Source organism: Panthera onca, chromosome A3 (genome assembly GCF_046562875.1).
Source record: "Panthera onca isolate mPanOnc1 chromosome A3, mPanOnc1 haplotype 2, whole genome shotgun sequence".
Lineage (NCBI taxonomy): Eukaryota > Metazoa > Chordata > Mammalia > Carnivora > Felidae > Panthera > Panthera onca.
Window position 1 is genome coordinate 133670507 of NC_138341.1, and position 23082 is coordinate 133693588.

Here is a 23082-nt window from a genome sequence, read left to right on the forward strand (position 1 = left end):
AGCTGTCAGCACCCGACTGAGCCACCCAGGCGCCCCTGCTCAGTTGTGCTTTGAAGCTTCTGTGACTGCATCAGCACAGCGGACAAGTTTCTCTGTGCTGGCCTCTTCCTTACAATTAGACGTCTCTGGCATCTAGTTCCTTATGTCAAAAGTTGGCCATGAAAGCACAGGTCAGGAACTTCAGCCCTTCCACTGTCAAGTTCACCATCTTTGGTTGAGGAGAGGATGTTGGCAGCTAGAAACAAACACGTAGCTTGATGCACTAGGAGCACACAGTACAAGAAATCAAAGGGATACACCTGCATGGCACCTGCTCACGTCTAGGCCAATAGCAAACAAGTGGTGGAAAGAATTACCCACGTAGCCTCGCTGTATTCGTGCACTCACGTTTAACGTTTACATACATGGCAAAACTCCAAAGTAATAAAAATATTAAAAATAACCTGCCAAGTATCCCTTGGGATACTGGCTCCCTTGGGAGACGGATAACAAGGAGAGCAAAGGAAGCCTCCACCAGCTGTGCTGAAGGGGCAGGAGGCTTGAACACAGGTTGTGCTCAAATCCCCACGCGGCTGGGAAGGAGGGATTCCAGCCAAGCAAACATTCCTTCAGAGAATTAAGGGCCACACTTGGAAAACCAGTTTGCAAAGAACTAGTTCACCCCACATGTAGAACTCTTTGCATCTTCTCGAAAACGTGGTCAGAGCCCAGAGGTGGGCAGGTGTGGGCGTAGATGACCAACTCCTTCAGCCCTTGGTCCATCCTGACCTCCTGTAGCTCTAGAGAACCCCCAGAGGTGACCAGGCCATGCCAGGCACACCCACTTCTGTACTACTGACTCATCAGGTGGTCCCCCAGGATGAGGACCCACCAAGGGTTCCGGCTCCCCGAGCTGGGCTGTTGCACGGAATGTTCCTACTGCAGGAACTACCACTTACTGGGCACAGCGGAAAGAGTGGAGGCTGGAGAGAGGGCGCTGGCAGCCCCCACAGCCCAACTCCTGGTGCCCCTGCCCTGCCACTCAGTCACATGCTTGTCCCCGTGGTGCCAGGTTTCCTGCCGCCCCCTCCCGGGGCCACAGGGCTGTCTCACCATTCCTGCCCCCAGCCTTTAAGTCCTCCCTGCCCTTCAAGCCTAGTTCAGATGTCACTTTCCCTGGACGCCTCTCCTACCTAATTACCCATCACAGTTCGCCAGCTCCCTGACTTGCCCCCGCTACCGTCAGGGGCACCCCTACTGCTTTGTCCCCAGTCATCGCAGGGCAGGTGCGTTCACAGGCCAGCCCGGCTCCAGAGCCCTGACAGCACCACTGGGGGGCCTTCCCGCCTTCCCAGCGGGCCCACGCTTAGCCCAGCATTTCCCAAAGGGTAGAATGAACTGGGAAATGCATTATAATTTCAAGGTTAGACACGTGACAACTTTAATCATTTTATATGTGACATACTGTGCTTCACCAAAACTGTATAAATAAAGCATCAAAACCCCGGAAAGATCAGCCCTTTGACATTTAGAAACAGCAGAGACAGGTCTCATCCAGCCAGCCCCAAGACACAGGTGGAGCACGCGTTCGAGTTTACAGTCACCGAGGGCTTAAGCCTGATCTGGTCCTTAACCACGTCCACTTGGCGCAAGTGTGGGACAGACACCGAACGGTCCTGAAGGGATGCCAGGGAAATGACATAGCAGTCTATACAGAAATCTTTATTTTGACATTTAAAAGAAAGAATCACATGTTCATCCTGACAGCCTTCCCAGAGTCGGCCACCGAGGAAGGCAGATGCACACGTAGGGACCGGATGGTCATTGCACACCTCTTTCACCGATGGAGTCGGGGCGGAGTGGCCACTCTCCCCGCAGTCGGGCCCCGAGCTGCCTTCCACAAGGACACCCTACTTGAGACAGGCCGTGGGGAGGCTGCAGGTGAACTTCGCCTCCGGACTGTGAAGTGGCCACAAGTCCTGTGGCTACTTTCACTCCAGAGTGCACTGTTCGCGGAAGCGGACTGACCGGGGAGGGTGAGGCACCGCCTGCTCGGTGGGCCCTTGTCTGCGGTGCCCTCGGTCATGGGTCACGGCCAGGCCGTCAACAGTGTCGCCAGCTGGGCCTCGTGGATTTCTCCCCCTGCAGGATTCTTAAGATTGTTTGCTGGTTGATTCTTTGCTTTTTTGGCTACCTGATGGTTTGGATGAATTTGCCGTGACCCAAGGGTGTTCAAGTACTTCTTTGAGAGTCGGTCTTTGGCTGGGATTATGTTTCAACAGTCTTGAGATGAGGTCCCTGGCTCCCTCCGGTACAAAGTCAGGGAACGTGAATTCAACCTGGAGTACGACAAGTGACAGTCACAAAACGCGGCTTAAGACAGAACAGTATGAATATTCAGCTCAGGGCCAAGGTGAAGGCTGATAAGAATTCGACAAGAAGCAACGGATCAGTTCTCGTTAAGGTCTTACCCGCGATATTCTTTTGTAGGTCTCTTGGTATGTGCTCGCCTCAAATGGAGGCTTCCCAACTAGAAATTCATAGCAGAGTACCCCAAGGCTCCAGAGGTCCACCTTCTCGTCGTGCATTCGGCCTTCAATCATCTCTGGAGGCAAGTAGTCCAAGGTGCCACAGAGGGTGGTTCTCCTAAAAATGGAGGCAGGCTCGGGTCGATGCACCTGTTTTTATTACCCTAATTGCTGCTAAACGTCATTAACGATTACACTAACATCGACGGAGTGCCCTTCCTAGGCCAGATCCTAGGCTGTGAAGCAGAAACTATTTAAATCCCCAGTTTCAGACAAGAAACAGATTGAGGGAGATGTGCAAGATCACGCAGCTAGCAGCCAAGCCACGCCCCAAGTTTGTCCCCCTCCAGAACCTCCGTAAATGATGAAAAGTATCACTACTATATCAAAGTAGCTGGAAAAGGAAAGCTCTCTCTAAATACAATTTGGAGTTCCATAGTTGTTTTTATATTATAGAGATGCTAAAAAGCTTAACAGCCCTGTGACATTAGTGACAAAAACACTAAAAAACTGTCCCAGTGTGAAAACACTAGCTTTGGCGTGACAGATCCATGCTGCCTTCTGACACATCAGTGGTACAAGAGAGACACTGACACGTGAGGGTGGCCTAGGAAGTATTCTTGCCAAAAGTACTGGTCAGGTCCTTAGACCTACTTCCAGTTCTCAGCAACCACAGAAGATAAAGGACCAAGGTAAGGGACACCACAATCAAAAAAACCCATTTTAGAGGCGCATGGGTGGATAAGCGTCTGACTCTTGCCATCAGCTCATGTCATGATCTCACCTTCGTGGGATCCGAGTCCCGTGTCAGACTCCACACTAAGTGTGGAGCCTGCCTGGGGTTCTCTCTCTTCCTCTCTGCCCCTCCCCCCCTTCTCAAAATAAACAAACATTAAAAAAAAAAAAAGAGGGGCATCTGGGTGGCTCAGGTCATGATCTCGCGGTTCCTGAGTTCAAGCCCCACATCAGGCTCTGTGCTGACAGCTCAGAGCCTGGAGTCTGCTTTGGATTCTGTGTCTCCCTCCCTCCCTCCCTCTCTGCCCCTCCCCTGCTCATATTCTGTCTGTCTCTCTCTCAAAAATAACAAACATTAGGGGTGCCTGGGTGGCTCAGTCGGTTAAGCGTCCGACTTCAGCTCAGGTCACGATCTCACGGACCGTGAGTTCGAGCCCCACGTTGGGCTCTGGGCTGATGGCTCAGAGTCTGGAGCCTGCTTCCGGTTCTGTGTCTCCCTCTCTCTCTGCCCCTCCCCCGTTCATGCTCCATCTCTGTCTCAAAAATAAACGTTAAAAAAAATTTTTTTTTTTAAATAATAATAAACATTAAAAAATTTTTTTTAATAAAAAAATATGGGCACCTGGGTGGCTGGCTCAGTAGGCTAAATATCTGACTTTGACTCAGGTCATGATCTCACGGTTCATGAGTTCAAGCCCCACATCGGGCTCTGTGCTGACAGCTCAGAGCCTGGAGTCTGCTTTGGATTCTGTGTCTCCCTCCCTCCCCCCCTCCCTCCCTCCCTCTCTGCCCCTCCCCTGCTCATATTCTGTCTGTCTCTCTCTCAAAAATAACAAACATTAGGGGCGCCTGGGTGGCTCAGTCGGTTAAGCGTCCGACTTCAGCTCAGGTCACGATCTCACAGACCGCCTGAGTTCGAGCCCCACGTCAGGCTCTGGGCTGATGGCTCAGAGTCTGGAGCCTGCTTCCGGTTCTGTGTCTCCCTTTCTCTCTGCCCCTCCCCCGTTCATGCTCCGTCTCGGTCTCAAAAATAAACGTTAAAAAAAAAAAAAATTAAAAAAAATAATAATAAACATTAAAAAAAATTTTTAAATAAAAAAATATGGGCACCTGGGTGGCTGGCTCAGTAGGCTAAATATCTGACTTTGACTCAGGTCATGATCTCACGGTTCATGAGTTCAAGCCCCACATCGGGCTCTGTGCTGACAGCTAAGAGCCTGGAGCCTGCTTCAGATTCTGTGTCTCCCTTTCTCTCTGCCCTCTCCCCACTCATACTCTGTCTCTCTCAAAAATAAACATTTAAAAAAATTTTTTAAATTAAAAAGGAAAAAAGGGATAAAAAAGAAAAATCCATTTTAAATTGTGAGGCAACTGCTTTAAATTTAGACAAAAGAAACACAATCAAATATAATGCATGGACAGACCTTAGTTGGATTGTGACTTAAAGAGCAGCTCTAAATTTTGTGGACAACTGCAGAAATGTGAACACGGACTAAACAGCTATTGACAAGGCTGTTAATTTTCTGAGGAGTGATAACGGTCGTGATTATAGGGACAATGTCCTTATTTTTAGGAGATTCATCCCAAAGTGGCCAGAGAACGAAGCATAACGTCTGCAATACAATTTTGAAAATTTACTTATTTTGGTCTATTCACCAAAAAATCGACACGGCCAATATGGCAAAATGTTGGCACTTGTTGTATGTAGGCCCTAGATGGGAGCAATGAAGCCGCCGATTCGGCACTTCTGTGCGTGTTTCTACCAAAGGCCAGAAATACGCTGGGGGTGGCAAACATCGACTAGGCGCGAACACGCGTAGGTCTTCGTTGCTTCCTATCAGTTATTCTTTGCCACTGGCTCTCCTAGGGGGTCACGCGGGCCCTATGCTCAGCACGCCCGGCACCCAGAGAGCACACGTGAAACCCTCATCACCACGGAGATGCTGAAAAGGGACCGAGTCAGCAGGTTCCTCCAACGACAGCACTCCTGGGAGCTCTTATGGTTACTCATGTTGGGGAGGCGGGGCGACATGGCTGGCGTATCCTTTCTGAAAAGGACGTTTATCTTTCCTATCACATGACACCACTGGACAGGTTAAGGTCCAGTTTAGCCCTGCGATTTTATAAAACCTACAATTCTTCATCATCATTTGCCTCACTAGGTGCCAACAGCTCCCACTAGTGACAGACAACCAGCTTTAAAAAAAAAAAAAAAAAAAAAAAAGAGACACTGCAACAGCAGATTCAATGCATTGCTGCGAACAATCACAAGTGATCTGGCAAAAATAAAGCTCCCCACCTCCACCACGTCATCTATTTTAGGTTAAAAGATATAGGTGGTTTAAAAAAACGTATAAAGTATTATGGCTCTGATTTTGTAAGTCCTTTGCCAAAGTTGACAAACTTACCAGTAGATGAGGGTTTTTAATGCCCTACCACCTCACGAGGCTTCAAAATCTCAATTAGACCCAAATTAAATTAAAACAGTACAGAAGATTTTAGTTCTTGTTTGCATAATTAAGATCTCTCTATTAAGAGGGGACAAGAAAGGACTATGCTACTGACAAAAGCACACCACACAGAATCCAACCACCACCTGGAAAATCCAAACCAATTTGGATAAAATTTGTTTTTTTTTAATTCCCCAAAGCTCTGTGCCCTCAGCTCTAGATCTCTGTGTGCGGCCCTCTGAAACCGGTCTCCTGTCCAGGGAGCAGCGGAGTTACCACTTTACCACTGCCCCAGGCATCACCACCCAACACATCCTGCACTTCCTCTGTCCTTCACTTGTCCCGTATGTCTCCTTCATTAGCCTCTGAGGACATGAAGCATCTTTAACCCAGGCCTACGACACAATAACCCCACAACAGTAGGAGAATCAAATATTCTCAAAGACACTTAACGGGCCTAGGTTTCTCCCAAGTATGTGTAACTGTGACCAGCCCCAATTCCACATTTCTATCCTTAAGTATTTGACTATTTCATTCCTGAAAGCCCCGAAGGCTTTTGCTAAACACTAAGTAAGTTCCACCTCTAAGGTTACATACCTGGAGGATGGGGCGTGTACCGACCATCCAAAATCTGCAATCTTAAGCTCTCCAGCTGAACCGAGGAGCAGGTTCTCTGGCTTAATGTCCCTATGAATGACTCTCTTTGAGTGACAATAAGACAGGGCATCTGCCAACTCCGTGATATACTACGGAAACAAAAAGTATGGAGAGTCTGCGTCATACATTTTAAAAATAAAATGTGTTATATAAAGTTTTTATTTATTTTTGACAGGGAGAGAGAGAAAGAGAGAATACCAGCAGGGGAGGGGGAGAAAGAGAGGAAGACACAGAATCGGAAGCAGGCTCCAGGCTCAGAGCTGTCAACACAGAGCCCGACTCAGGGCTCCAACTCGTGAACTGCAAGATCATGACCTGAGCCAAAGTCAGATGCTTAACCGACGAAGGCACCTAGGCGCCCCTATATAACACAATTTTAGATATCTCTTCTGAAAGGAAAGCCAACATCGATTTTAATATGTTTTATAGGTTTTAAGGCTAGAAACAACAGAGGACTCTAAAAAAAAATTTTTTTTCGAACCAAATTCATGTTCAGCATAAAATACGAGTATTCCATACTAAGTTATTTATTTGCTAATATAGCAGATAGGACATTGAAGGGCAGGGGGGAAAACTGATGAGCTAGAAATACTAGTAGCAATGAATGATGATAACAACTGAAAAACTGGCACAAATTAGCAAGTCAGACATGTAAACAATTAAAATTTTTTTTTAATTTTCAAGTACAGTCCATTCCCATTTTTTTTAATTCCCATTTTTAAAACTAAGATCAATTTATAACACAAGCATTTGTTTGAAACTCAAAATTTAAGGGGAAAAAACAATCTTGAAAAAAATTAAAAGCAGGTACATTTGCGTGTTACATAGTGTTAAACTTGGGGGTATACGTATTCATTAGTCAGCTTAAAAAGCACACACAGCATGTCAGTCCTTTTGTTAGTTTTCTTTTCATCTCAGCCAAAGAGAGCTCTAGCAAGTCCAGAATCTGTTTTAGCATAAAGATAAGAATTGTTATCAGCGTATTGAAAGAATATGTTTAGTTCTGGCTGAAGGTTTTTTCTTTTTAATGTTTATTTATTTTTGAGAAAGAGGGAGAGAGAGAGAGAGAGAGAGAGAGAGAGAGAGCGCGCGCGTGAGCCAGGGAGGGGCAGAGACAGGGAGACAGAATCTGAAGCAGGCTCCAAGATGTTAGCAGAGCCTGGTGTGGGGCTCGAACCCATGAACTGTGAGATTATGATCTGAGCCTAAATCGGACGTTTAAACCGACTGAGCCACCCACTCTGGCTGAAGAAAGGTTTTCCAAAGCAACCACTAGACAGAACTGAACACATTATTTTACACCAAAAAGTTCTACTCGACAAATTGCTGTAAAAAGCAAATATCATGGTCAGAAGAAACGTTTTCATTTTTTTCGGGCAAAAGCCAGAGACCAAAATCTAGACAATAATAAACTGAAAGTGGAGGCAAAGAGAGCTCTTCTACACCAAACTGAGCTACTGACATAAAGATCATATACTAGATTCTTGAGGGCAAGGCATTTTCTCCGTTCAAATCAAGGCCAAGGAGCTAGTTCAACCAGGGCTCTCCAGCAGCCGCCTCCTTCAAACCTCCCACATCACACTGTGAATATGTATAAAGGGCCCCAACATTTCTCTACAATTACTTTTATTTGAATTAATCAGAAAAGGGAAACAGTGTGCATACATATTCATCCTAACTACTATGGAATCTAGAAAGAACCAAGTTTTTCTTTCAAATAACTACTGCTTACACCAACATAAACTCCATCTGGATTGAACAAAACGTAGTAGTAGAAATATTAACTGCCAATTAAATAAGACAATTTGGTTAGCTAATATTTTGAAAGTAATAAGATGAATCTATTTTTTTTTTAATTTTTTTTTAACGTTTATTTATTTTTGAGACAGAGAGAGACAGAGCATGAGCAGGGGAGGAGCAGAGAGAGAGGGAGACACAGAATCTGAAACAGGCTCCAGGCTCTGAGCTGTCAGCACAGAGCCCGACGCGGGGCTTGAACTCACAAACTGTGAGATCATGACCTGAGCCGAAGTCGGACGCTTAACCGACCAAGCCACCCAGGCGCCCCAAGATGAATCTATTTCTACTTATCCACAAAGCAAACATTTAACATTAAGTTTAAAATAGTATGTCCATTTTCCTGAGACCACACCAAAGGGTCATTCACCACTCGTGCTGTGAATTCACAAGTACAACCACCTGAAAGTAACACCATTTCCATCAATGCCAAAAAGAATGAGTGTAATCAAAGTAACCACCCATCATCTGCTGATTCAACAAAAAAAAACTGCCCAAAGACTCTCTACTTCTTCAAACAAGTAATTTCATCCAAAATAAAGAAGAAGCACAATCCATAGGGTAAAAACCAAAAAACCCAAACCAAAAACCCAATTATGTTGGATGTTAAGATTAGATGCAGGTAAGAAAATGAAAAGACAAGCCACCAGCTGGGAGAAAACGTTTGTAAAACACGTGGGATAAAGGACCTGTATCCAAAATATACAAGAACTCTTCCAACTTAAGATGACCAAAAGCCTGATTAAAAATGGGCAAAAAATCTGAACAGGCACTGGAAAGATGACAATACACATGGCAAATAAGCACATGAAAAGATACCTGTCATAGATCACTAGAGAACTACAAATTAAAACAATGAGTTACCACATACACCGAGAAGAAGGGCTAACCTCCAAAACACAGTACCAATCGCTGGTGAGGAGGAGGAACTTTGCACACTCGCTGGTGGAAATGCAAAGATGGTGCAGCTACTCTGGAAAACGGTTTAACAGTTTCTTATAAAGTTACACATAATCTCACCACACAAGCTAGTTTTCAAATCTGTTAAAAACGTATGACCCACAAAAACATGCATGCAGATGTTTATAGCAGCTTTAATCATAATCACCAGTAACTAGAAGCAACCAAGATACCCTTCAATCGATGAAGCGAGAAACTGTACTGTAGCCATGCTGCAAAATATCATTCAGCAATAAAAAATGAGCTACCGCACCCTGAAAAGACACAGGTGAATCTTAAATGCATCTAGTTGTTTCCCCACTGGGGTAACTGGTTAATCATTCGGATACCACTGCACATGGACACTGGAACTGAACAATCAAACTGTTGGTGGACAGAATTCAGGTTTTTCAAGGCTGCAATGGGAGGTTACAGATAAACAAGGGGAGGAGGGTAGAATGAATCCTGTGGTAATGGACTCATGTTTTGCTTAGTATAGATACAAATGGATAAAAATACAGATACATGTGTATACATAGATTAGTCCCTGTTCTGTCAGCTGAGATCACCCAGAAGACACGACACCCCACTAGCAATGAGCACATCTTGCACCCAGGTCTTGGTTTCTAATACCATTTTCCCATAAAAGGAACCAGGGCTCCTTGGACAAATGGCTGATTCTAGGACTGAGATAGCAAATCTACAAAATGAGGTGCAGCATCCTACAGGGCCAGATGCAGGGAAGTGCTCAAACACCACACCCACAATGATGGGAGTAGGTCAAAAAAACCAACCAAACAAACAAAAAAACAAACAACAACAGCAACAACAAAAAACCACCTAAAACAGGAGCCATGTGAAAGGGATCCCAAGGGCCAAAGTAGTATTGGACTATACTCAAAGTATAAAATATCCATGAGTCCACATTAGTAAATGACTGAATAAATAAGGGAGAACACACAAATCTCTGATGCAGAAGAATTCGAAACAATTTATGTAGATTAGGGTGGGGGTGGCACATAATCCCTGCTCCTTAAGTGTGGGCTGTGCATAGTGACACGCTTTAGAAGAACCCAGTATGCAAAGAGAAAAAGAGTAACTTCACAGCAAAGACACCTAATGAACGTGACCTCAGCCAGGGGACCAAGGCCAACACCCGCAGTGATAAGCCAGGTGAATAGTAGGTACCCCACACTAATGTAAGATAAACAGGAGAAAATAAGTCTGCACTATCTTCACACTCCGTAAATCTAAAACTATTGTAAACTTTTTAAAAAGAGGATAACTATAAAGGGGCACCTGGGTGGCTCAGTCGGCTGGCCGTTCAACTTTGGTCATGATCTAACAGTTTGTGGGTTCCAGCCCGGCGTCGGGCTTTGTGCTGACAGCTGGGAGCCTGGAGCCTGCTTCAGATTGTGTCTCCCTCTCTCTCTGCCCCTCCCCTGCTCACATTCCGTTTCTCTCTCTCTCTCAAAAATAAACACTAAAAAATAAAAATACAATTAAAAAAAGAGGGCAACTATTCACATATACATTTCTCTAGGAAACCGCTGTGGAAACACACCATCCACAATATTCCACCTGGTACTTGATTTTATGTGCATGGATGGTACAACTAAGGCATTCTGATTCTTTCATTCAAACACTTGATCCTATTAAGCAATCTTTCTTTAGATGAAACACACTGGACTGTAATGAAAGGGCGCATTGCTATGTGGGGTGGAACAGAGGGAACAAGAGTTAGGACAGTAAATGAAAACTCACAGTAGCAGTTCTCTGCTCATCAAACTTGGACAGTTTCTGAAGTTCTCGGTAGACAGCTCCAAGAGGTGCATATTCTAGAATTAGGTAAACTCTGGTGGCGTCGTGGAAATAACCATACAGTCTGAGAATATTTGGATGCCTGCAACAAAGGATGAATACTCTTTAACACCTGCTTTCTGGAGAGGATACAAGAATATGTACTAAGTTCCAATCAAACCCCTCATGTAAAACCAGTGAAAATTAGTTCTGGTCACAGACCCCCTACCGCACCCCTCACCAAACTTGAGAATCTGAAACTACAGACCTGCTCTGAAGAAAAATACACACATCTGCCTATCAGTTTACAAGCAATGCAAGGTATTGATGGACCTCAGGTTTGGTTAAGACTATTTCCTTCCTTCAGGTCATCTTTATTATTAGGGGGGGAAATTCAGCTAAATATTAATTTTCTGCCTATTAGAGAGAAGGAGGGAGAGGCACGGCACTCCCACAGCAGTTTGATTCCCAAGCACTAGGAGACACAACTTAAAAGCAGGGTTCAACAGCAGATGTTTGCTGCTGAGGACTTCGGGCAGCTGAGAACACGGCCCAGGACAGTGGCCCTTCAGCTCCAGCTAGTTGTTGCCAGGGAGGGTTACAGGCCTGATTGGACAGGTTTTTAAGTATTAACAAGTGATTCAAGTCTGAAAAAAATACTAAGAGGAAAAAAAGAAAGGAAAAAGACCCATTGGCCAAAGTCAACCTGCAGGCTGCCAGTTTGCAACCTCTGCTTAGAACTCAGAAATATCGAGGCCCTGGGTTGAGCATCCGACTTCAGCTCAGGTCATGATCTCACGGCTCGTGAGTTCAAGACCCTTGTCGGGTTCTGTGCTAACAGCTCAGAGCCTGGAGCCTGCTTCGAATTCTGCGTCTCCCTCTTTCTCTCTGACCTTCCTTGTGCTCGCTCTCTCTCTCAAAAATAAACATTTAAAAAAAAAGAAAAAAAAGAACTCAGAAGTATCATTTCCCTTAATATCTCTCTCTCTCTCTCTCTCTCTCTCTCTCTCTCTCTCTCTCTCACACACACACACACACACACACACACACACACACACACACACAAATTTGACTCATATAAATTACTTCATTAACACAGCATAAACCTCCAAGTGATTTTTCAGGACCACAGCACTTCTCTAGACAAATCCTTGAAAAATGATGAATTAAACCACTCTTTGCAGTACTGTGGAGCAGGCCTTCCATGGTTTAACTCTTAGTAACTAGGTTCTGTACCACATTCTCTCGAACATCAATCTGGAAACTTACCTAAGGTGGGACTGTATTTCTACTTCTCTTCTCAGCTGATGCTCGACTCCTGCTTTCTCCAGCTGAGCTTTAAATAATACTTTAAGAGCCAGGATAAACTTGCTTTGTTTTTCTCTCGCCAAATAAACATTACCAAACTTTCCTTTACCCAGCGGGCGACCGATTTCAAAATCTTCCAAAGCCCACTGCCTTCTAGGAAAAATTTTGAATATTTTAAAATATGAAGAAAACAAATCTTTTCTAACAATTTATTAACGGGTAGTAGATAGACCTCTAAATAATTTTATATTTAATGTTGTATTCGGTAGGTAACCTCGGCAAGAACCAAGCCAATAACTACGCTACGTGAGTCTCCACAGGCATTAAATCCCCCGCTCCCTTATCTGCCAATGACTGTATGAGTCAGACAAAGAACAATCTGGGCTTTTAGAGCTGAAGCATTAACGCAAAGTGTCCCAAGACAGTACTACACTCTGAAGTGCACACTTGTTGCCACCACCGTTAAAGAGCACAGGAAAGGTTAGGTAAGTAAGTGGAGGGAGGAAGCCTTCAGAACGGTCTGTGGGCCTCTAGCAGGCTAACCACAGCCTCCTCCTCCAACCTAGAGATGCTGACTCTCTGGGGTGGACAATCAGTCTGCCAAAGCAGGCGGGATGGATCCTACAAGGCAGTTGGGGCGAGAACTGCTGGGTTTCGATTCTCAGAAAGCCACTATTAGGCAGTCAAGCAAAAAAGCCTGTGGGTTCATTCCTGGCTCCTCCTCCTCCATTATAGACATTACATTCTACGTTGTAGAGTCTACACAGTTCAGAAGTTGGGAACAAGCTTTTGGAAAATATCCAGGGGAGACGGTATAAAGAACAATTCAATGAATACTGTTGAAATATTCATATAGTCATATACACGTGTGTATACAGTTTTGCAACAGGAGAATAGAAATAGTATAGAAACATACCTAAGCTATATGTAGTGGTTACTTCTGAGGGTAGAGAGGAACTTATTTTACACATTTCTGTAACTGATTCATACAAGTTTGTTCTAAATTTGGAAGGCAGTAAGAAAAGCTTGAGTCACGAGTAAACATCATTAAAATTCCCTTTTTCCAAAGGTTAGAATTTGGAAACATTTATATATCCTAAGTGAAAATATAAAGACCTTTTCTATTTTTAACAAGTTCCCATAATTAAACTTGCAATCAGGGGCACCTGGGTGGCTCAGTCGGCTAAGTGTCTGACTCAGGCTCAGGTCATGATCTCATGGTCTGAGTTCGAGCCCCACGTCAGGCTCTGTGCTGACAGCTCAGAGCCTGGAGCCTATTTCAGATGGCAAGAGTCTCCCTCTCTCTCTGCCCCTCTCCTTCTCACACTGTCTCTCTCTCTCTCAAAAATAAATAAACATAAATAAATAAATAAATAAATAAATAAATAAATAAATAAATAAAAGTATATTCTAACAGCACAATAGCACAGGACTTTGTAAGTAAAATAAAACTTACTTTTTTGATTCTTCATTTTTCTGTTTTGTTGTCAGTTCCTTTTCAGAATTATTTCCTATATAGAATAAGTCAAAAACCTGCTTTTAGAATAATTATAATTACTTTAGAATAACTCTACAGAATAAATTAAAAACCTATGAACAGAAACGAATCAAAGAATGGTCACCAAAATATTAATGGTGTGTCCAGAATGGAAGATCTTCTTAGTTTTCTTTATAGAAAAAAGATTACCACACCCTAACCTGACTCCCACCTGGTGAAGCCTTTTCTAGATTTCTAAAGATGAGCAGATATACACCTATATAGAGATACATATACATACAGCTAGGCCCTCCAATAATTTAAAGCTCAAGACTATGCAGATTCTCCCAGAAGCCTCAGTTTCCAAATGAAGACCTTCTAAGGCAGAACTGCCAATCTCTCGACCCATGATAAGCACCCACTCATCACCTTCGCCCCCCCTCCAAGTGGGCCAGCCGACTCTCCATCAACTACATACAAATTAACAGCGTGCAACAAAACATAAATCAGCCACCTTCCTTCATTAGTTGCCAAGGGGAAATATAAAAATAGAAGCCCCCGATTCAGCAAAATGTACCATAAACCAATTGCACAACACGGTGCTAAAGTCCTCGTTTCATCAGCCAGAGGCTGGACATTTCGACTTCAAACTCCAAAACGGCAGGGTGTGCTCTGCTCAGACACGTGACGGGAGCCCAGACCGGTTTTCTCCCTTCGCGCTTCACGATCTCAGTTAATGCCGGCAAGATAACCACCATCCCCACATCCAGCTTACTGCCCGGCTCCACCCAGTCTGCATCCGAGGTCAGCCCTTGGATCTGCCTGCACTCCTCCATCCTGCTGTGTCTGTGGGCAAGTTTATGCTTCAGAGGCTCCACTCCCTCGTCTGTGAAACAGAGTTGGTCACCGACCACCTTCACAGAGTGGTTGCGAGAATTGAAGGAGACGACGTGGATGAAGGAAGCACTTCTCCTGAGTGTGGGCACGCCAGGCTGGCAAATAAGGACTATTAACATCCACCTGTCCCTGCCCACTTCAGGTCCCTGCCATCTCTGACCTAACCCCCGGCAGCCTGCCTCCTGTCTGCTGCCCCTGAGTGCAGTTCTGCTTCTCTCCGCTTCATTCCACATAGCCAATCTAGTAAGATTTCTGGAAGGCCAGTCCCTCCTCCGCTGGAAAACCTTTCGGCAATTTCCCCACGCCCAGGGGATGAAGCCCCACTCCTCAACAAGCCAACAGCTTCCACCGTGACCTCACCCAACCGGCCTCAGTCCATCCAAGTTCATCTGCTTCCCCAACTGCCCTCCACACTCCAGACTTTGGAAGTTTTCAGTTCCTCAATCACACCACGAGGGTGGGAATCAGGTTCTCCATCCTGAGCGCGGGGCTGGCCCACAGGAGACCCTACTACCTCAACCTGACATCAGATTTTTCTCCGTATCCTCAATAAAAATGACATCAAAGCTAGGGGTCCAAACAATAAACGCCAAGTCTATCCTCCACCCCCACCCCCCCTTTTTTAAGCAACTGGAAGGAATAACAATCTAATAGTCTCAAAAAGTTGATTTACCAGTGGCCGATGGCAAGGGCTGCTCACTCTTTTGGGTGTTATTCAGCGGCCTAGAGACAGAACGAGGGACACTGGCTGCCTGCAGTTGCTTTTGCTTCAGATTCTGGACCGGTTTATGGCCGGAGACGAGCTTTTGTGTTTGTGAAGGAATTCGCTGGGAGGAATTTGAAGGACACAAGACCCGCTGAGCCTGGCCACTATTTGCACATAACAGATTCTGAGAAGGAAATTGCTGAGTCACTGGAACACGTTTTGGACCATCGCCAAGGGGAATCGTGGTCTAGATTGAGAAGGAAAAAATAAACGTCATGGTCTTCATGAACAAAAGCGGGGTATTTTGAGAATTCCACAAAGTCTCTTTTCTAATATAACAAAATAACAAAGGTCACTGATAGTACATGGAAGGGGAAAGCAATGTTCATCAGCGCTTCCAAAGGATGTGGTTAGTAGATGGCTGAAAGGAATACCAGAATGATCCCCTTACCCACCCAACACCCCACTCCCAAAAATCATGCTCCCATAAAGAAATGTTCATTAACTAAATTCCCATCTAAAGAGGGAGACATTAAACACTTCCTAAGAATTCTCAATGGCTTGAGAATTATTACCCAGCAAAAAGCTACAATGCAGAAACTTTATACCAAAATCCCAATTCCATTGAAATTTCTTTGGTAATATCATACATATTTTTAGCAAAAAAGACGAAGAATTATGTCAAAATATTCAACAGTTGGTTATCTTCTGGTTTTTTTTTTTTTTTTTTTTGAGAAAGAAAGAGAAATAGAGAGCAAGTGGGGGAGGGGCAGAGACAGAGAAGCGGGACAGAGTATCTAAATAACTGAAGTAGGCTCCATGGGGACAGCAGAGAGCCCAATGTGGGACTAGAAATCAAATTGCGAGATGATGATCCGAGCCGACGTTGGACACTTAATCAACTGAGCCACCCAGGCGCCCCTCAGTGAAGATGTTTTAGAAGATCATCTGGGGGTGCCCGGGTGACTCAGTCAGTTAAGTGTTCAACTCCTGGTTTCAGCTCAGGTCACAACGTCCAGCTTAGCAACGCCCACAACACAGTAGGCATTCAGGCAGTGACATTTTAAACAGCAGTTTCCTAAAATGATCTTTATCGTAGGACTTGAGAATCAAATACAGTGACTCAAGTTAGCCTTTTTCTAATTGATCATTTTAGACTTTCAGTCAGTAAATAAAGGAGAGGTATCCATTTATTTGAAAATGAAAACTTCTCAAATCTGTCAGAATGGCTAAAATCAAAAAGACCACAGCAAGTGTTGGTGAGCATGTAGAGAAAAAGAAACCCCTGTGCGATGCTGGTGGGAATGCAAACAGGTACAGACACTGTGGAAAACAGGATGGGAGTTCCTCCAAATGTTAAAAATAGAACCACCCTCCGACCCAGTAATCACACTACTGGGTATTTACCCAAAAAATACAAAAACACTAATTCAAACAGATATATGCACCCCTATATTTATAGCAGCGTTATTTACAAGAGCCAAATTAAAGGGGCGCCTGGGTGGCTCAGTTGGTTAAGCATCCGACTTCAGTCATGATCTCGCCGTTCCCAAGTTCAAGTCCTGCATTGGGCTCTGTGCTGACAGCTCAGAGCCTGGAGTCTATTTCAGATTCTCTCTTTCTTTCTCTCTTTCTCTCTTTCTCTCTTTCTCTCTCTCTCTCTCTCTCTCTCTCTTCCCCTTGCCTGCTCACACTCTCCCTCCCTCTCTCTCAAAAATAAACATTAAAAAACTAAAAACAAAAACAAAGCAAGAGCCAAACTATGGAAGCAGCCTAAGTGTCCACTGATAGGGGAATGGGTAAAGAAGATGCGGTATAGATATATGAGGGATCATCACTCAGCCATAAAACATGAAATCTTGCCATCTGCAAGGACATGGATGGAGCTAGAGAGCACAATGCTAAGCAAAATTAGGAAGAGAAAGACAAAATACCATATGATTTCACTCATATGTGGAAGTTTTTTTGTTTTTTTTTTTTAATTTTTATTTTTGGGACAGAGAGAGACAGAGCATGAACGGGGGAGGGTCAGAGAGAGAGGGAGACACAGAATCGGAAACAGGCTCCAGGCTCCGAGCCATCAGCCCAGAGCCCGACGCGGGGCTCGAACTCACGGACCGCGAGATCGTGACCCGGCTGAAGTCGGACGCTTAACCGACTGCGCCACCCAGGCGCCCCTCATATGTGGAATTTAAGAAACCAGCAAAGGGGAAAAGAGAAAAGAAAAAAGAAAAGAGAAGAAAAAAGAAAGAAAGAAAGAAAGAAAAGAGACAAACTCTTAACTACAGAAAACAAACTGGTGGTTACCAGAGGTGAGGTGGGTTGGGGGGGGGGGGGGCGGTGGTGAAACAGGATGGGGACAAAGGGGACCCTTATCCTTATGAGCACGGGGTAATGTACAGAAGAGCTGAATCCCTGTAACGTACCCCTCAAACTAATAAACCATACTGTGTTAATTACACTGGTATTAAAAGACTTGGGGCGCCTGGGTGGCTCAGTTGGTTGAGCATCCGACTCTCGACTTTAGCTCAGGTCATGACCTCAGGGTCATGGGATTGAGCCCCGAGTTGGACTCTGTGCTGAGCGTGGAGCCTGCTTAGGATTCTCTCTCCCCCTCACTGGTACTCGCTCTATAATACATTTTTAAAAACATTAAATTTAAAACTTAGTAAAAAAAGAAAATTAAAATTTCTAAAAATAAGACACCCCCCCCCCCCCACACACACACACAAATCTTGCTTGATGTGTGTGTGTATTTTTACACTGATTTCCTAGAAGGAAAAAACTCTGGGGCTTGCTTATATTAAAAGATCTTTGTATAAAAATTCGTTCCCCCAGCCGCTCCACAAATACTATAGGCTGAGGGTCCTCCCTGGGGAAGCCCTTCCTGGATTCCAGCCCATCCCAACCTGAGTGGAGCACCCACCCTCCACGGAATTACTCGGGTCATCTTACGCACACATATTTTGTGAAGGCGCAGTACTGGCTCCCATAACTCCCCAAAAGGGCTAAATTCTTTAGTCAAAGGCCATGTGCTCTGCATCATTGTAATCCCTGCATCTGACACAGAACCTGGCTCAAAGTGGATTCCCAGGAAATATTCACGAAAACACAGCCCGACATTCCTAGGAGCTTACCATGTCCTGCAGCGTGACCAGAACAAGCTGTGGCGAAGCAATTTAATTTCTGGCAAGCAAGCAAATACAGGCAAGTATCGAGCACCTATTGTATACATTATTGTCCTGCACACAATGGAGGAACAGAAACTTACAGAACTAGCTAGAAGACAAAGCAGAACAAAATATCAGGTGCCCATCAACAACATGGCATGAAATGCCGAGAAAGGGGACTAACTCCTCCAGGAATGTAGCAGACGCCTCTAAAGTTACAATCCAAAGTGACGGTGGAAAGAACTCCAGATCTAAAACCAACCTCCATTTGGGTTTTCTAAATGTGGCAGAGATCACGATTATTCGATTTACCTTAACAGGCCCTGCAACGCAGTTTTCTTTAGATTTGTCCATGATGCCTGGAAAGAAAAAGAACGACTTTTAATTTACACAAATCCTCACGCTTCAAAGTGTTGTTATGCGAGGTCAGGGATATGGCTCCTGATGAAAAAGCCTCCACAACACAAAAATTTTACATTTTTTTTCTTTGTCCCAGTGAAGCTGACAAGGGTGTCTTATTTTCTCAAGTGACAAGAGGGACAGATGTGGGGCCTCCACCCAACTTCACTCCCAGAGTCCTCCTGCTCCATCAATGCAGGAGCCTGCTTCAATACCTGCTGCCTTTTATTATTATTTTTCAACGTTTATTTATTTTTGACAGAGAGAGAGAGCGAGCGAGAGAGCAAGCGTGCGCGCACACACGAGCGGGGGAGGGGCAGAGAGAGCGGGAGACACAGAATTGGAAGCAGGCTCCAGGTTCTGAGCCATCAGCCCAGAGCCCCACGCGGGGCTTGAACCCACGAACCGCGAGATCCTGACCTGAGCCAAAGTCGGATGCTCTACCGACGGAGCCACCCAGACGCCCCTCCCCCGCCACTGCCTTTTACAAACAGGTCCCCCCTTCCCCATAACTGACTCCAGCTACGACAGCATCTCGCCCTCCACACTCACCGCACCCACGTGTCTCTCACCCTCTGGCCCTCCCCCATCAGGATTTCATCCCACAGACTGGCCTGCTCGGGTGGCCAGCTCATGACTGACCTCTACTGTTAGCAAATTCAAAAGTCCATTCCGCGCCCTCAGCTCACTTGCGACCCCAGCGGCGTCTGACAAGGTCACTTTTACTCCACTCCCAGCCTCCACTAGCTTGTAGGCTTGTCTCCCCCCCCCCCCCCACCCCCCCACCAGCTGTCCTGCCACAACATCCTTTGCTCGATCAGCCTCACTTTTGCCAACCTGAGAGTCTGGGCAGACTGGACCCAGAATGAGTCCTTGGACCCCACTTCTCATCCATACCCATCCTAGGGCCCCTCATCCAGCACCAGAGCTCTAAACATCTTTAAGGTGATCTGAATTTACATCTTCTACCCTAACCTCTCCTCTGACTGCCAGACTCCTACCTACCTACCTGCTCAGTATCCCCCCCCAGGAAGGTCTGCCAAGCATCTCCACCCCAACACATCCAGACACACCCTCTTCTCTCCTCGCGGCTACTCCTCCCCTCTGCTCTCAGGAGAAGCCTGAGCTCAGGCCCAGAAACACCTTTCCTTTTGCAGCTGTGCTCACTCCCTCATCCAGTCTCCTGGCTCCCACCACCATTCACGGGCTGAGACCTGCAAACCTCCATCTCCAGACCTCTCCCCTGACCCTTGCCACCTGCCAAACATCTCGACCCGGAATCTGTCATCGGAGAGGCATCTCAATTTTAAAAAGTTCCAAACTGAATTCCTGCTCCCTCCCTGTCCCCATCTCCCCAGCCCTATTCTCATAGATGACCCCACCTCAGTTGCTGCCAAACCCATCCTGCCCGTCGCTCGGGTCCCCTCATCTTTTACACGGTTCTCCCTCAAAGCCCGTATCTAATCCATCAGCACACCTTGGAGGCTCTACCTTCAAAACCACTGCCCACAACCTTTAATACCACCACCTGGTCAAACCAAGGCTCTCTCCCCCCAATTATTTGCCACGGGCTCCCAATGGTCACCCTGCTTTCACCTTTGCCCCGTGATGGCCCATTTGCAACACGGCGCCCTGTGGTCCCATTAACAAGTCAGCCATGTTGGCCCTTGGTTCAGAAGCCCCTCGCGGTCCCTCAAAATCCTCCTTGCCTACAGTCTCCTAGAGTGTGGACCCTGACCGCCTTCTTGGCCTTATTTCCTCTTCTCATCTATTGCATGCTGGTCATACGGAACTTCTTTCTTTCCTCAAGGCAGTGCCCGGCCACAGGGCCTTTGTACTTCCTGTTCTCTCTTCACCATTTGGCTCTTCGCTCAAATGGAAGTGTGGCTTGCTCCTTCGTTACAGTCAGGTCTCTGCTCAGACGTCTCCTTTCTGACCATCTCTATTTTTCTGCTTAGCTCTTCACATCTTACAGAACCTCACTGTGCTTGTTTATTTCTGCCTCCCCAGGCGATATCCCACCCCCTGCCAGTATCTCCAAGGAAGACCAAGGCCTTAGTCCCACTGTGTTCACTGCGGCCTCCCCGGAACATGCCTGGCACACAGTAGGTACACCCACCAGTGTCTGCGGAATGACTTAATCCACTAAGGAAGCGAAATCAGCAATGAAAACGGTTCATCACACTAGGCCCATGCTGTGAGGCAGGTACAACACCCCATCAAGTAAGTAGAACATAAACCCCAAGAAAACGGAAACCTTTCTGTGCTTTTCTTACCCAGATACTCTCTGAATTCCAGAACCCAGCCAGCAAGCACTCCCCCACCCCCACACTTCCACGTCCATTCCACAAGTAGGCAAGTAACTCCACGCTGAAGGCGGAACCACGGCCAGGAGTCCTTATATCAAACGGCGGTTAGTAGAAACGACAGAAAGGGAAAAGGAGTTCTGGGGTGCCTGGGTGGCTCAGTCGGTTGAGCGTCCGACTTCGGCTCAGGTCATGATCTCACAGTCCGTGAGTTCAAGCCCCGCGTCGGGCTCTGTGCTGACAGCTCAGAGCCTGGAGCCTGTTTCAGATTCTGTGTCTCCTCTCTCTGACCCTCCCCCATTCATGCTTTGTCTCTCTCTGTCTCAAAAATAAATAAATGTTAAAAAAAAAATTAAAAAAAAAAAAAAGGAGTTCCAAGCTCGTGCTGTACACACACTCTAACGCTCTCTTCGCTTTCCCTAACAATTACGAGCAGCGGATTGATGAGATCACGCAGGCCTAAGGACATCCATTCGACAGAAGCCAGAGCGTTGCTCCAACGGAACATACTTCGCCTTCCCAGGCAGAGGAATAATCATCAACACAATGGAACAGGAGGGTTCTGCTCCAGGAACGCCGGAGAGCGCCCCCAAGAAGACTGCGTCCCCAGCGGTTCCAGTCTACAGCCAGGTCCCGGAGCCACATAACCCGATGACCTTCACAAGACCCTGCAGTTCAAACCACACATCCTACTATTCCAAACAGGAAACCTGTTGACATTTCACGTCACCGTGCATTTAGAAGACTTTGCCTTCTTCAAACCTGCTAGTGTCTGCACACACTTACTTGGGGGAGTGGAAGTGAACGTGCAGCTGAAAAGTGCTTCGTTCAAAGAACAAGGAAGGTTAATTAAGGAGGAGGAGGACCCGTTAAAAGTCCGCGACAGTATCTCCATCTGGACGGCACTGGTGAGACGTGGAGGCCGTCAGGCCGAACCACAGACCTAACAAATCACATCCAGCATTCTGCCATCCCCACATGACTATGTGCGCTCGCTGGTCTACACCACCGGTTCTCCGTGAAACATCAAGAATCAGCTGGGAAGCCTGACCAACTACAGACACCTGAATCCTATGCCGAGCACTTCTGATTCACGAGGTGGGTCTACATTTTCAACAAAGGCTCTCAGAAATCCCGACAAAGGTGGGCCAAGGTCTGTGGTTTCAGCAGCACGCACCAAGGAAGACATCTTCGAGGAAGTTTTCATTTACTCCTCCAAAGTAGCCCCAGGTCAACCAACTACTGTTTTCTATTGAAAGCTATCGCGCCAGTGCGTCGTCTGGCCCCCACCCCCCTCTAGAACGTGAACTTCCCGACGGCAAAAGCCCTATTTTTTCTTACCCAGGTGCTGGCCGATAGGAGAACCCCCTCAGAAGGCACCCCCACCCCAATGCCACTCAACAACCCCATGCACTCCAGGAGTGTAACAAACCCCCAAGCGGCATTTCACAGGGCGCCCCAGTACCCAGGCGCAGACGGGAGGGCGCTGCGAAAGCACCGGGCACAGAGGAGAGGAGCTGGGAGGATGCAGGGGGACAGGAAGAGGAGGACAAGGGAGGACGAAGGTGGAGACCCAGGGACGCCTGACCTCGACTCTTCCTCCGCCGCCCGCTCAAAGGCCACCCGGGCCCGCCGCCCTCGCCCGTCCGCCTCACGGAGCAGTCCCAGGGTCTACAAACCCGTTGGCTCCCGTCTCCGACCCAAAGGCCGCCGACTCCTGCCGAGAGCTCAGCCGTTACGATTCAAAGTCCTTATTTTAAATAGGAGTTAAACCCTCTAATCCGAAAGCTCATTGGCCCGGGCTAGAGAGGCACTGCCTTTTGATTGGTTCACAGCCCCTCACGGCTTGAGGCACGTCCAAGGCGGTGACAGCACGCAGGCGCACTTGCCCCGTAAGGCCCCGGAAGTGGTGGAGCCAACGGCCCGCCAGACTG

General features: G+C 46.4%; 1 protein-coding gene across 3 annotated transcripts; it reads right to left on the reverse strand.

Moving 5' to 3' along the window:
- Positions 1-1680: 1680 nt before the first annotated feature.
- Positions 1681-23041, reverse strand: AURKA (aurora kinase A). 3 transcript variants are annotated; one of them, XM_078443930.2, is made up of 9 exons: positions 22828-23041; positions 18756-18802; positions 15241-15520; positions 13650-13704; positions 12155-12343; positions 10850-10988; positions 6290-6438; positions 2451-2625; positions 1681-2318 (listed from the first exon to the last, which is right to left on the reverse strand). In XM_078443930.2, the coding sequence occupies exons 2-9, from the start codon at positions 18795-18797 to the stop codon at positions 2133-2135; spliced, it is 1215 nt and encodes a 404-aa protein (XP_078300056.2). In that variant the 5' UTR covers positions 18798-18802; positions 22828-23041; the 3' UTR covers positions 1681-2132. The 3 variants fall into 3 exon arrangements, with proteins under 3 accessions (XP_078300056.2, XP_078300054.2, XP_078300055.2); XM_078443928.2 differs by having other exon boundaries at positions 12155-12346; XM_078443929.2 differs by having other exon boundaries at positions 12155-12346; positions 22737-23041.
- Between the last annotated feature and the right edge of the window lie 41 nt (positions 23042-23082).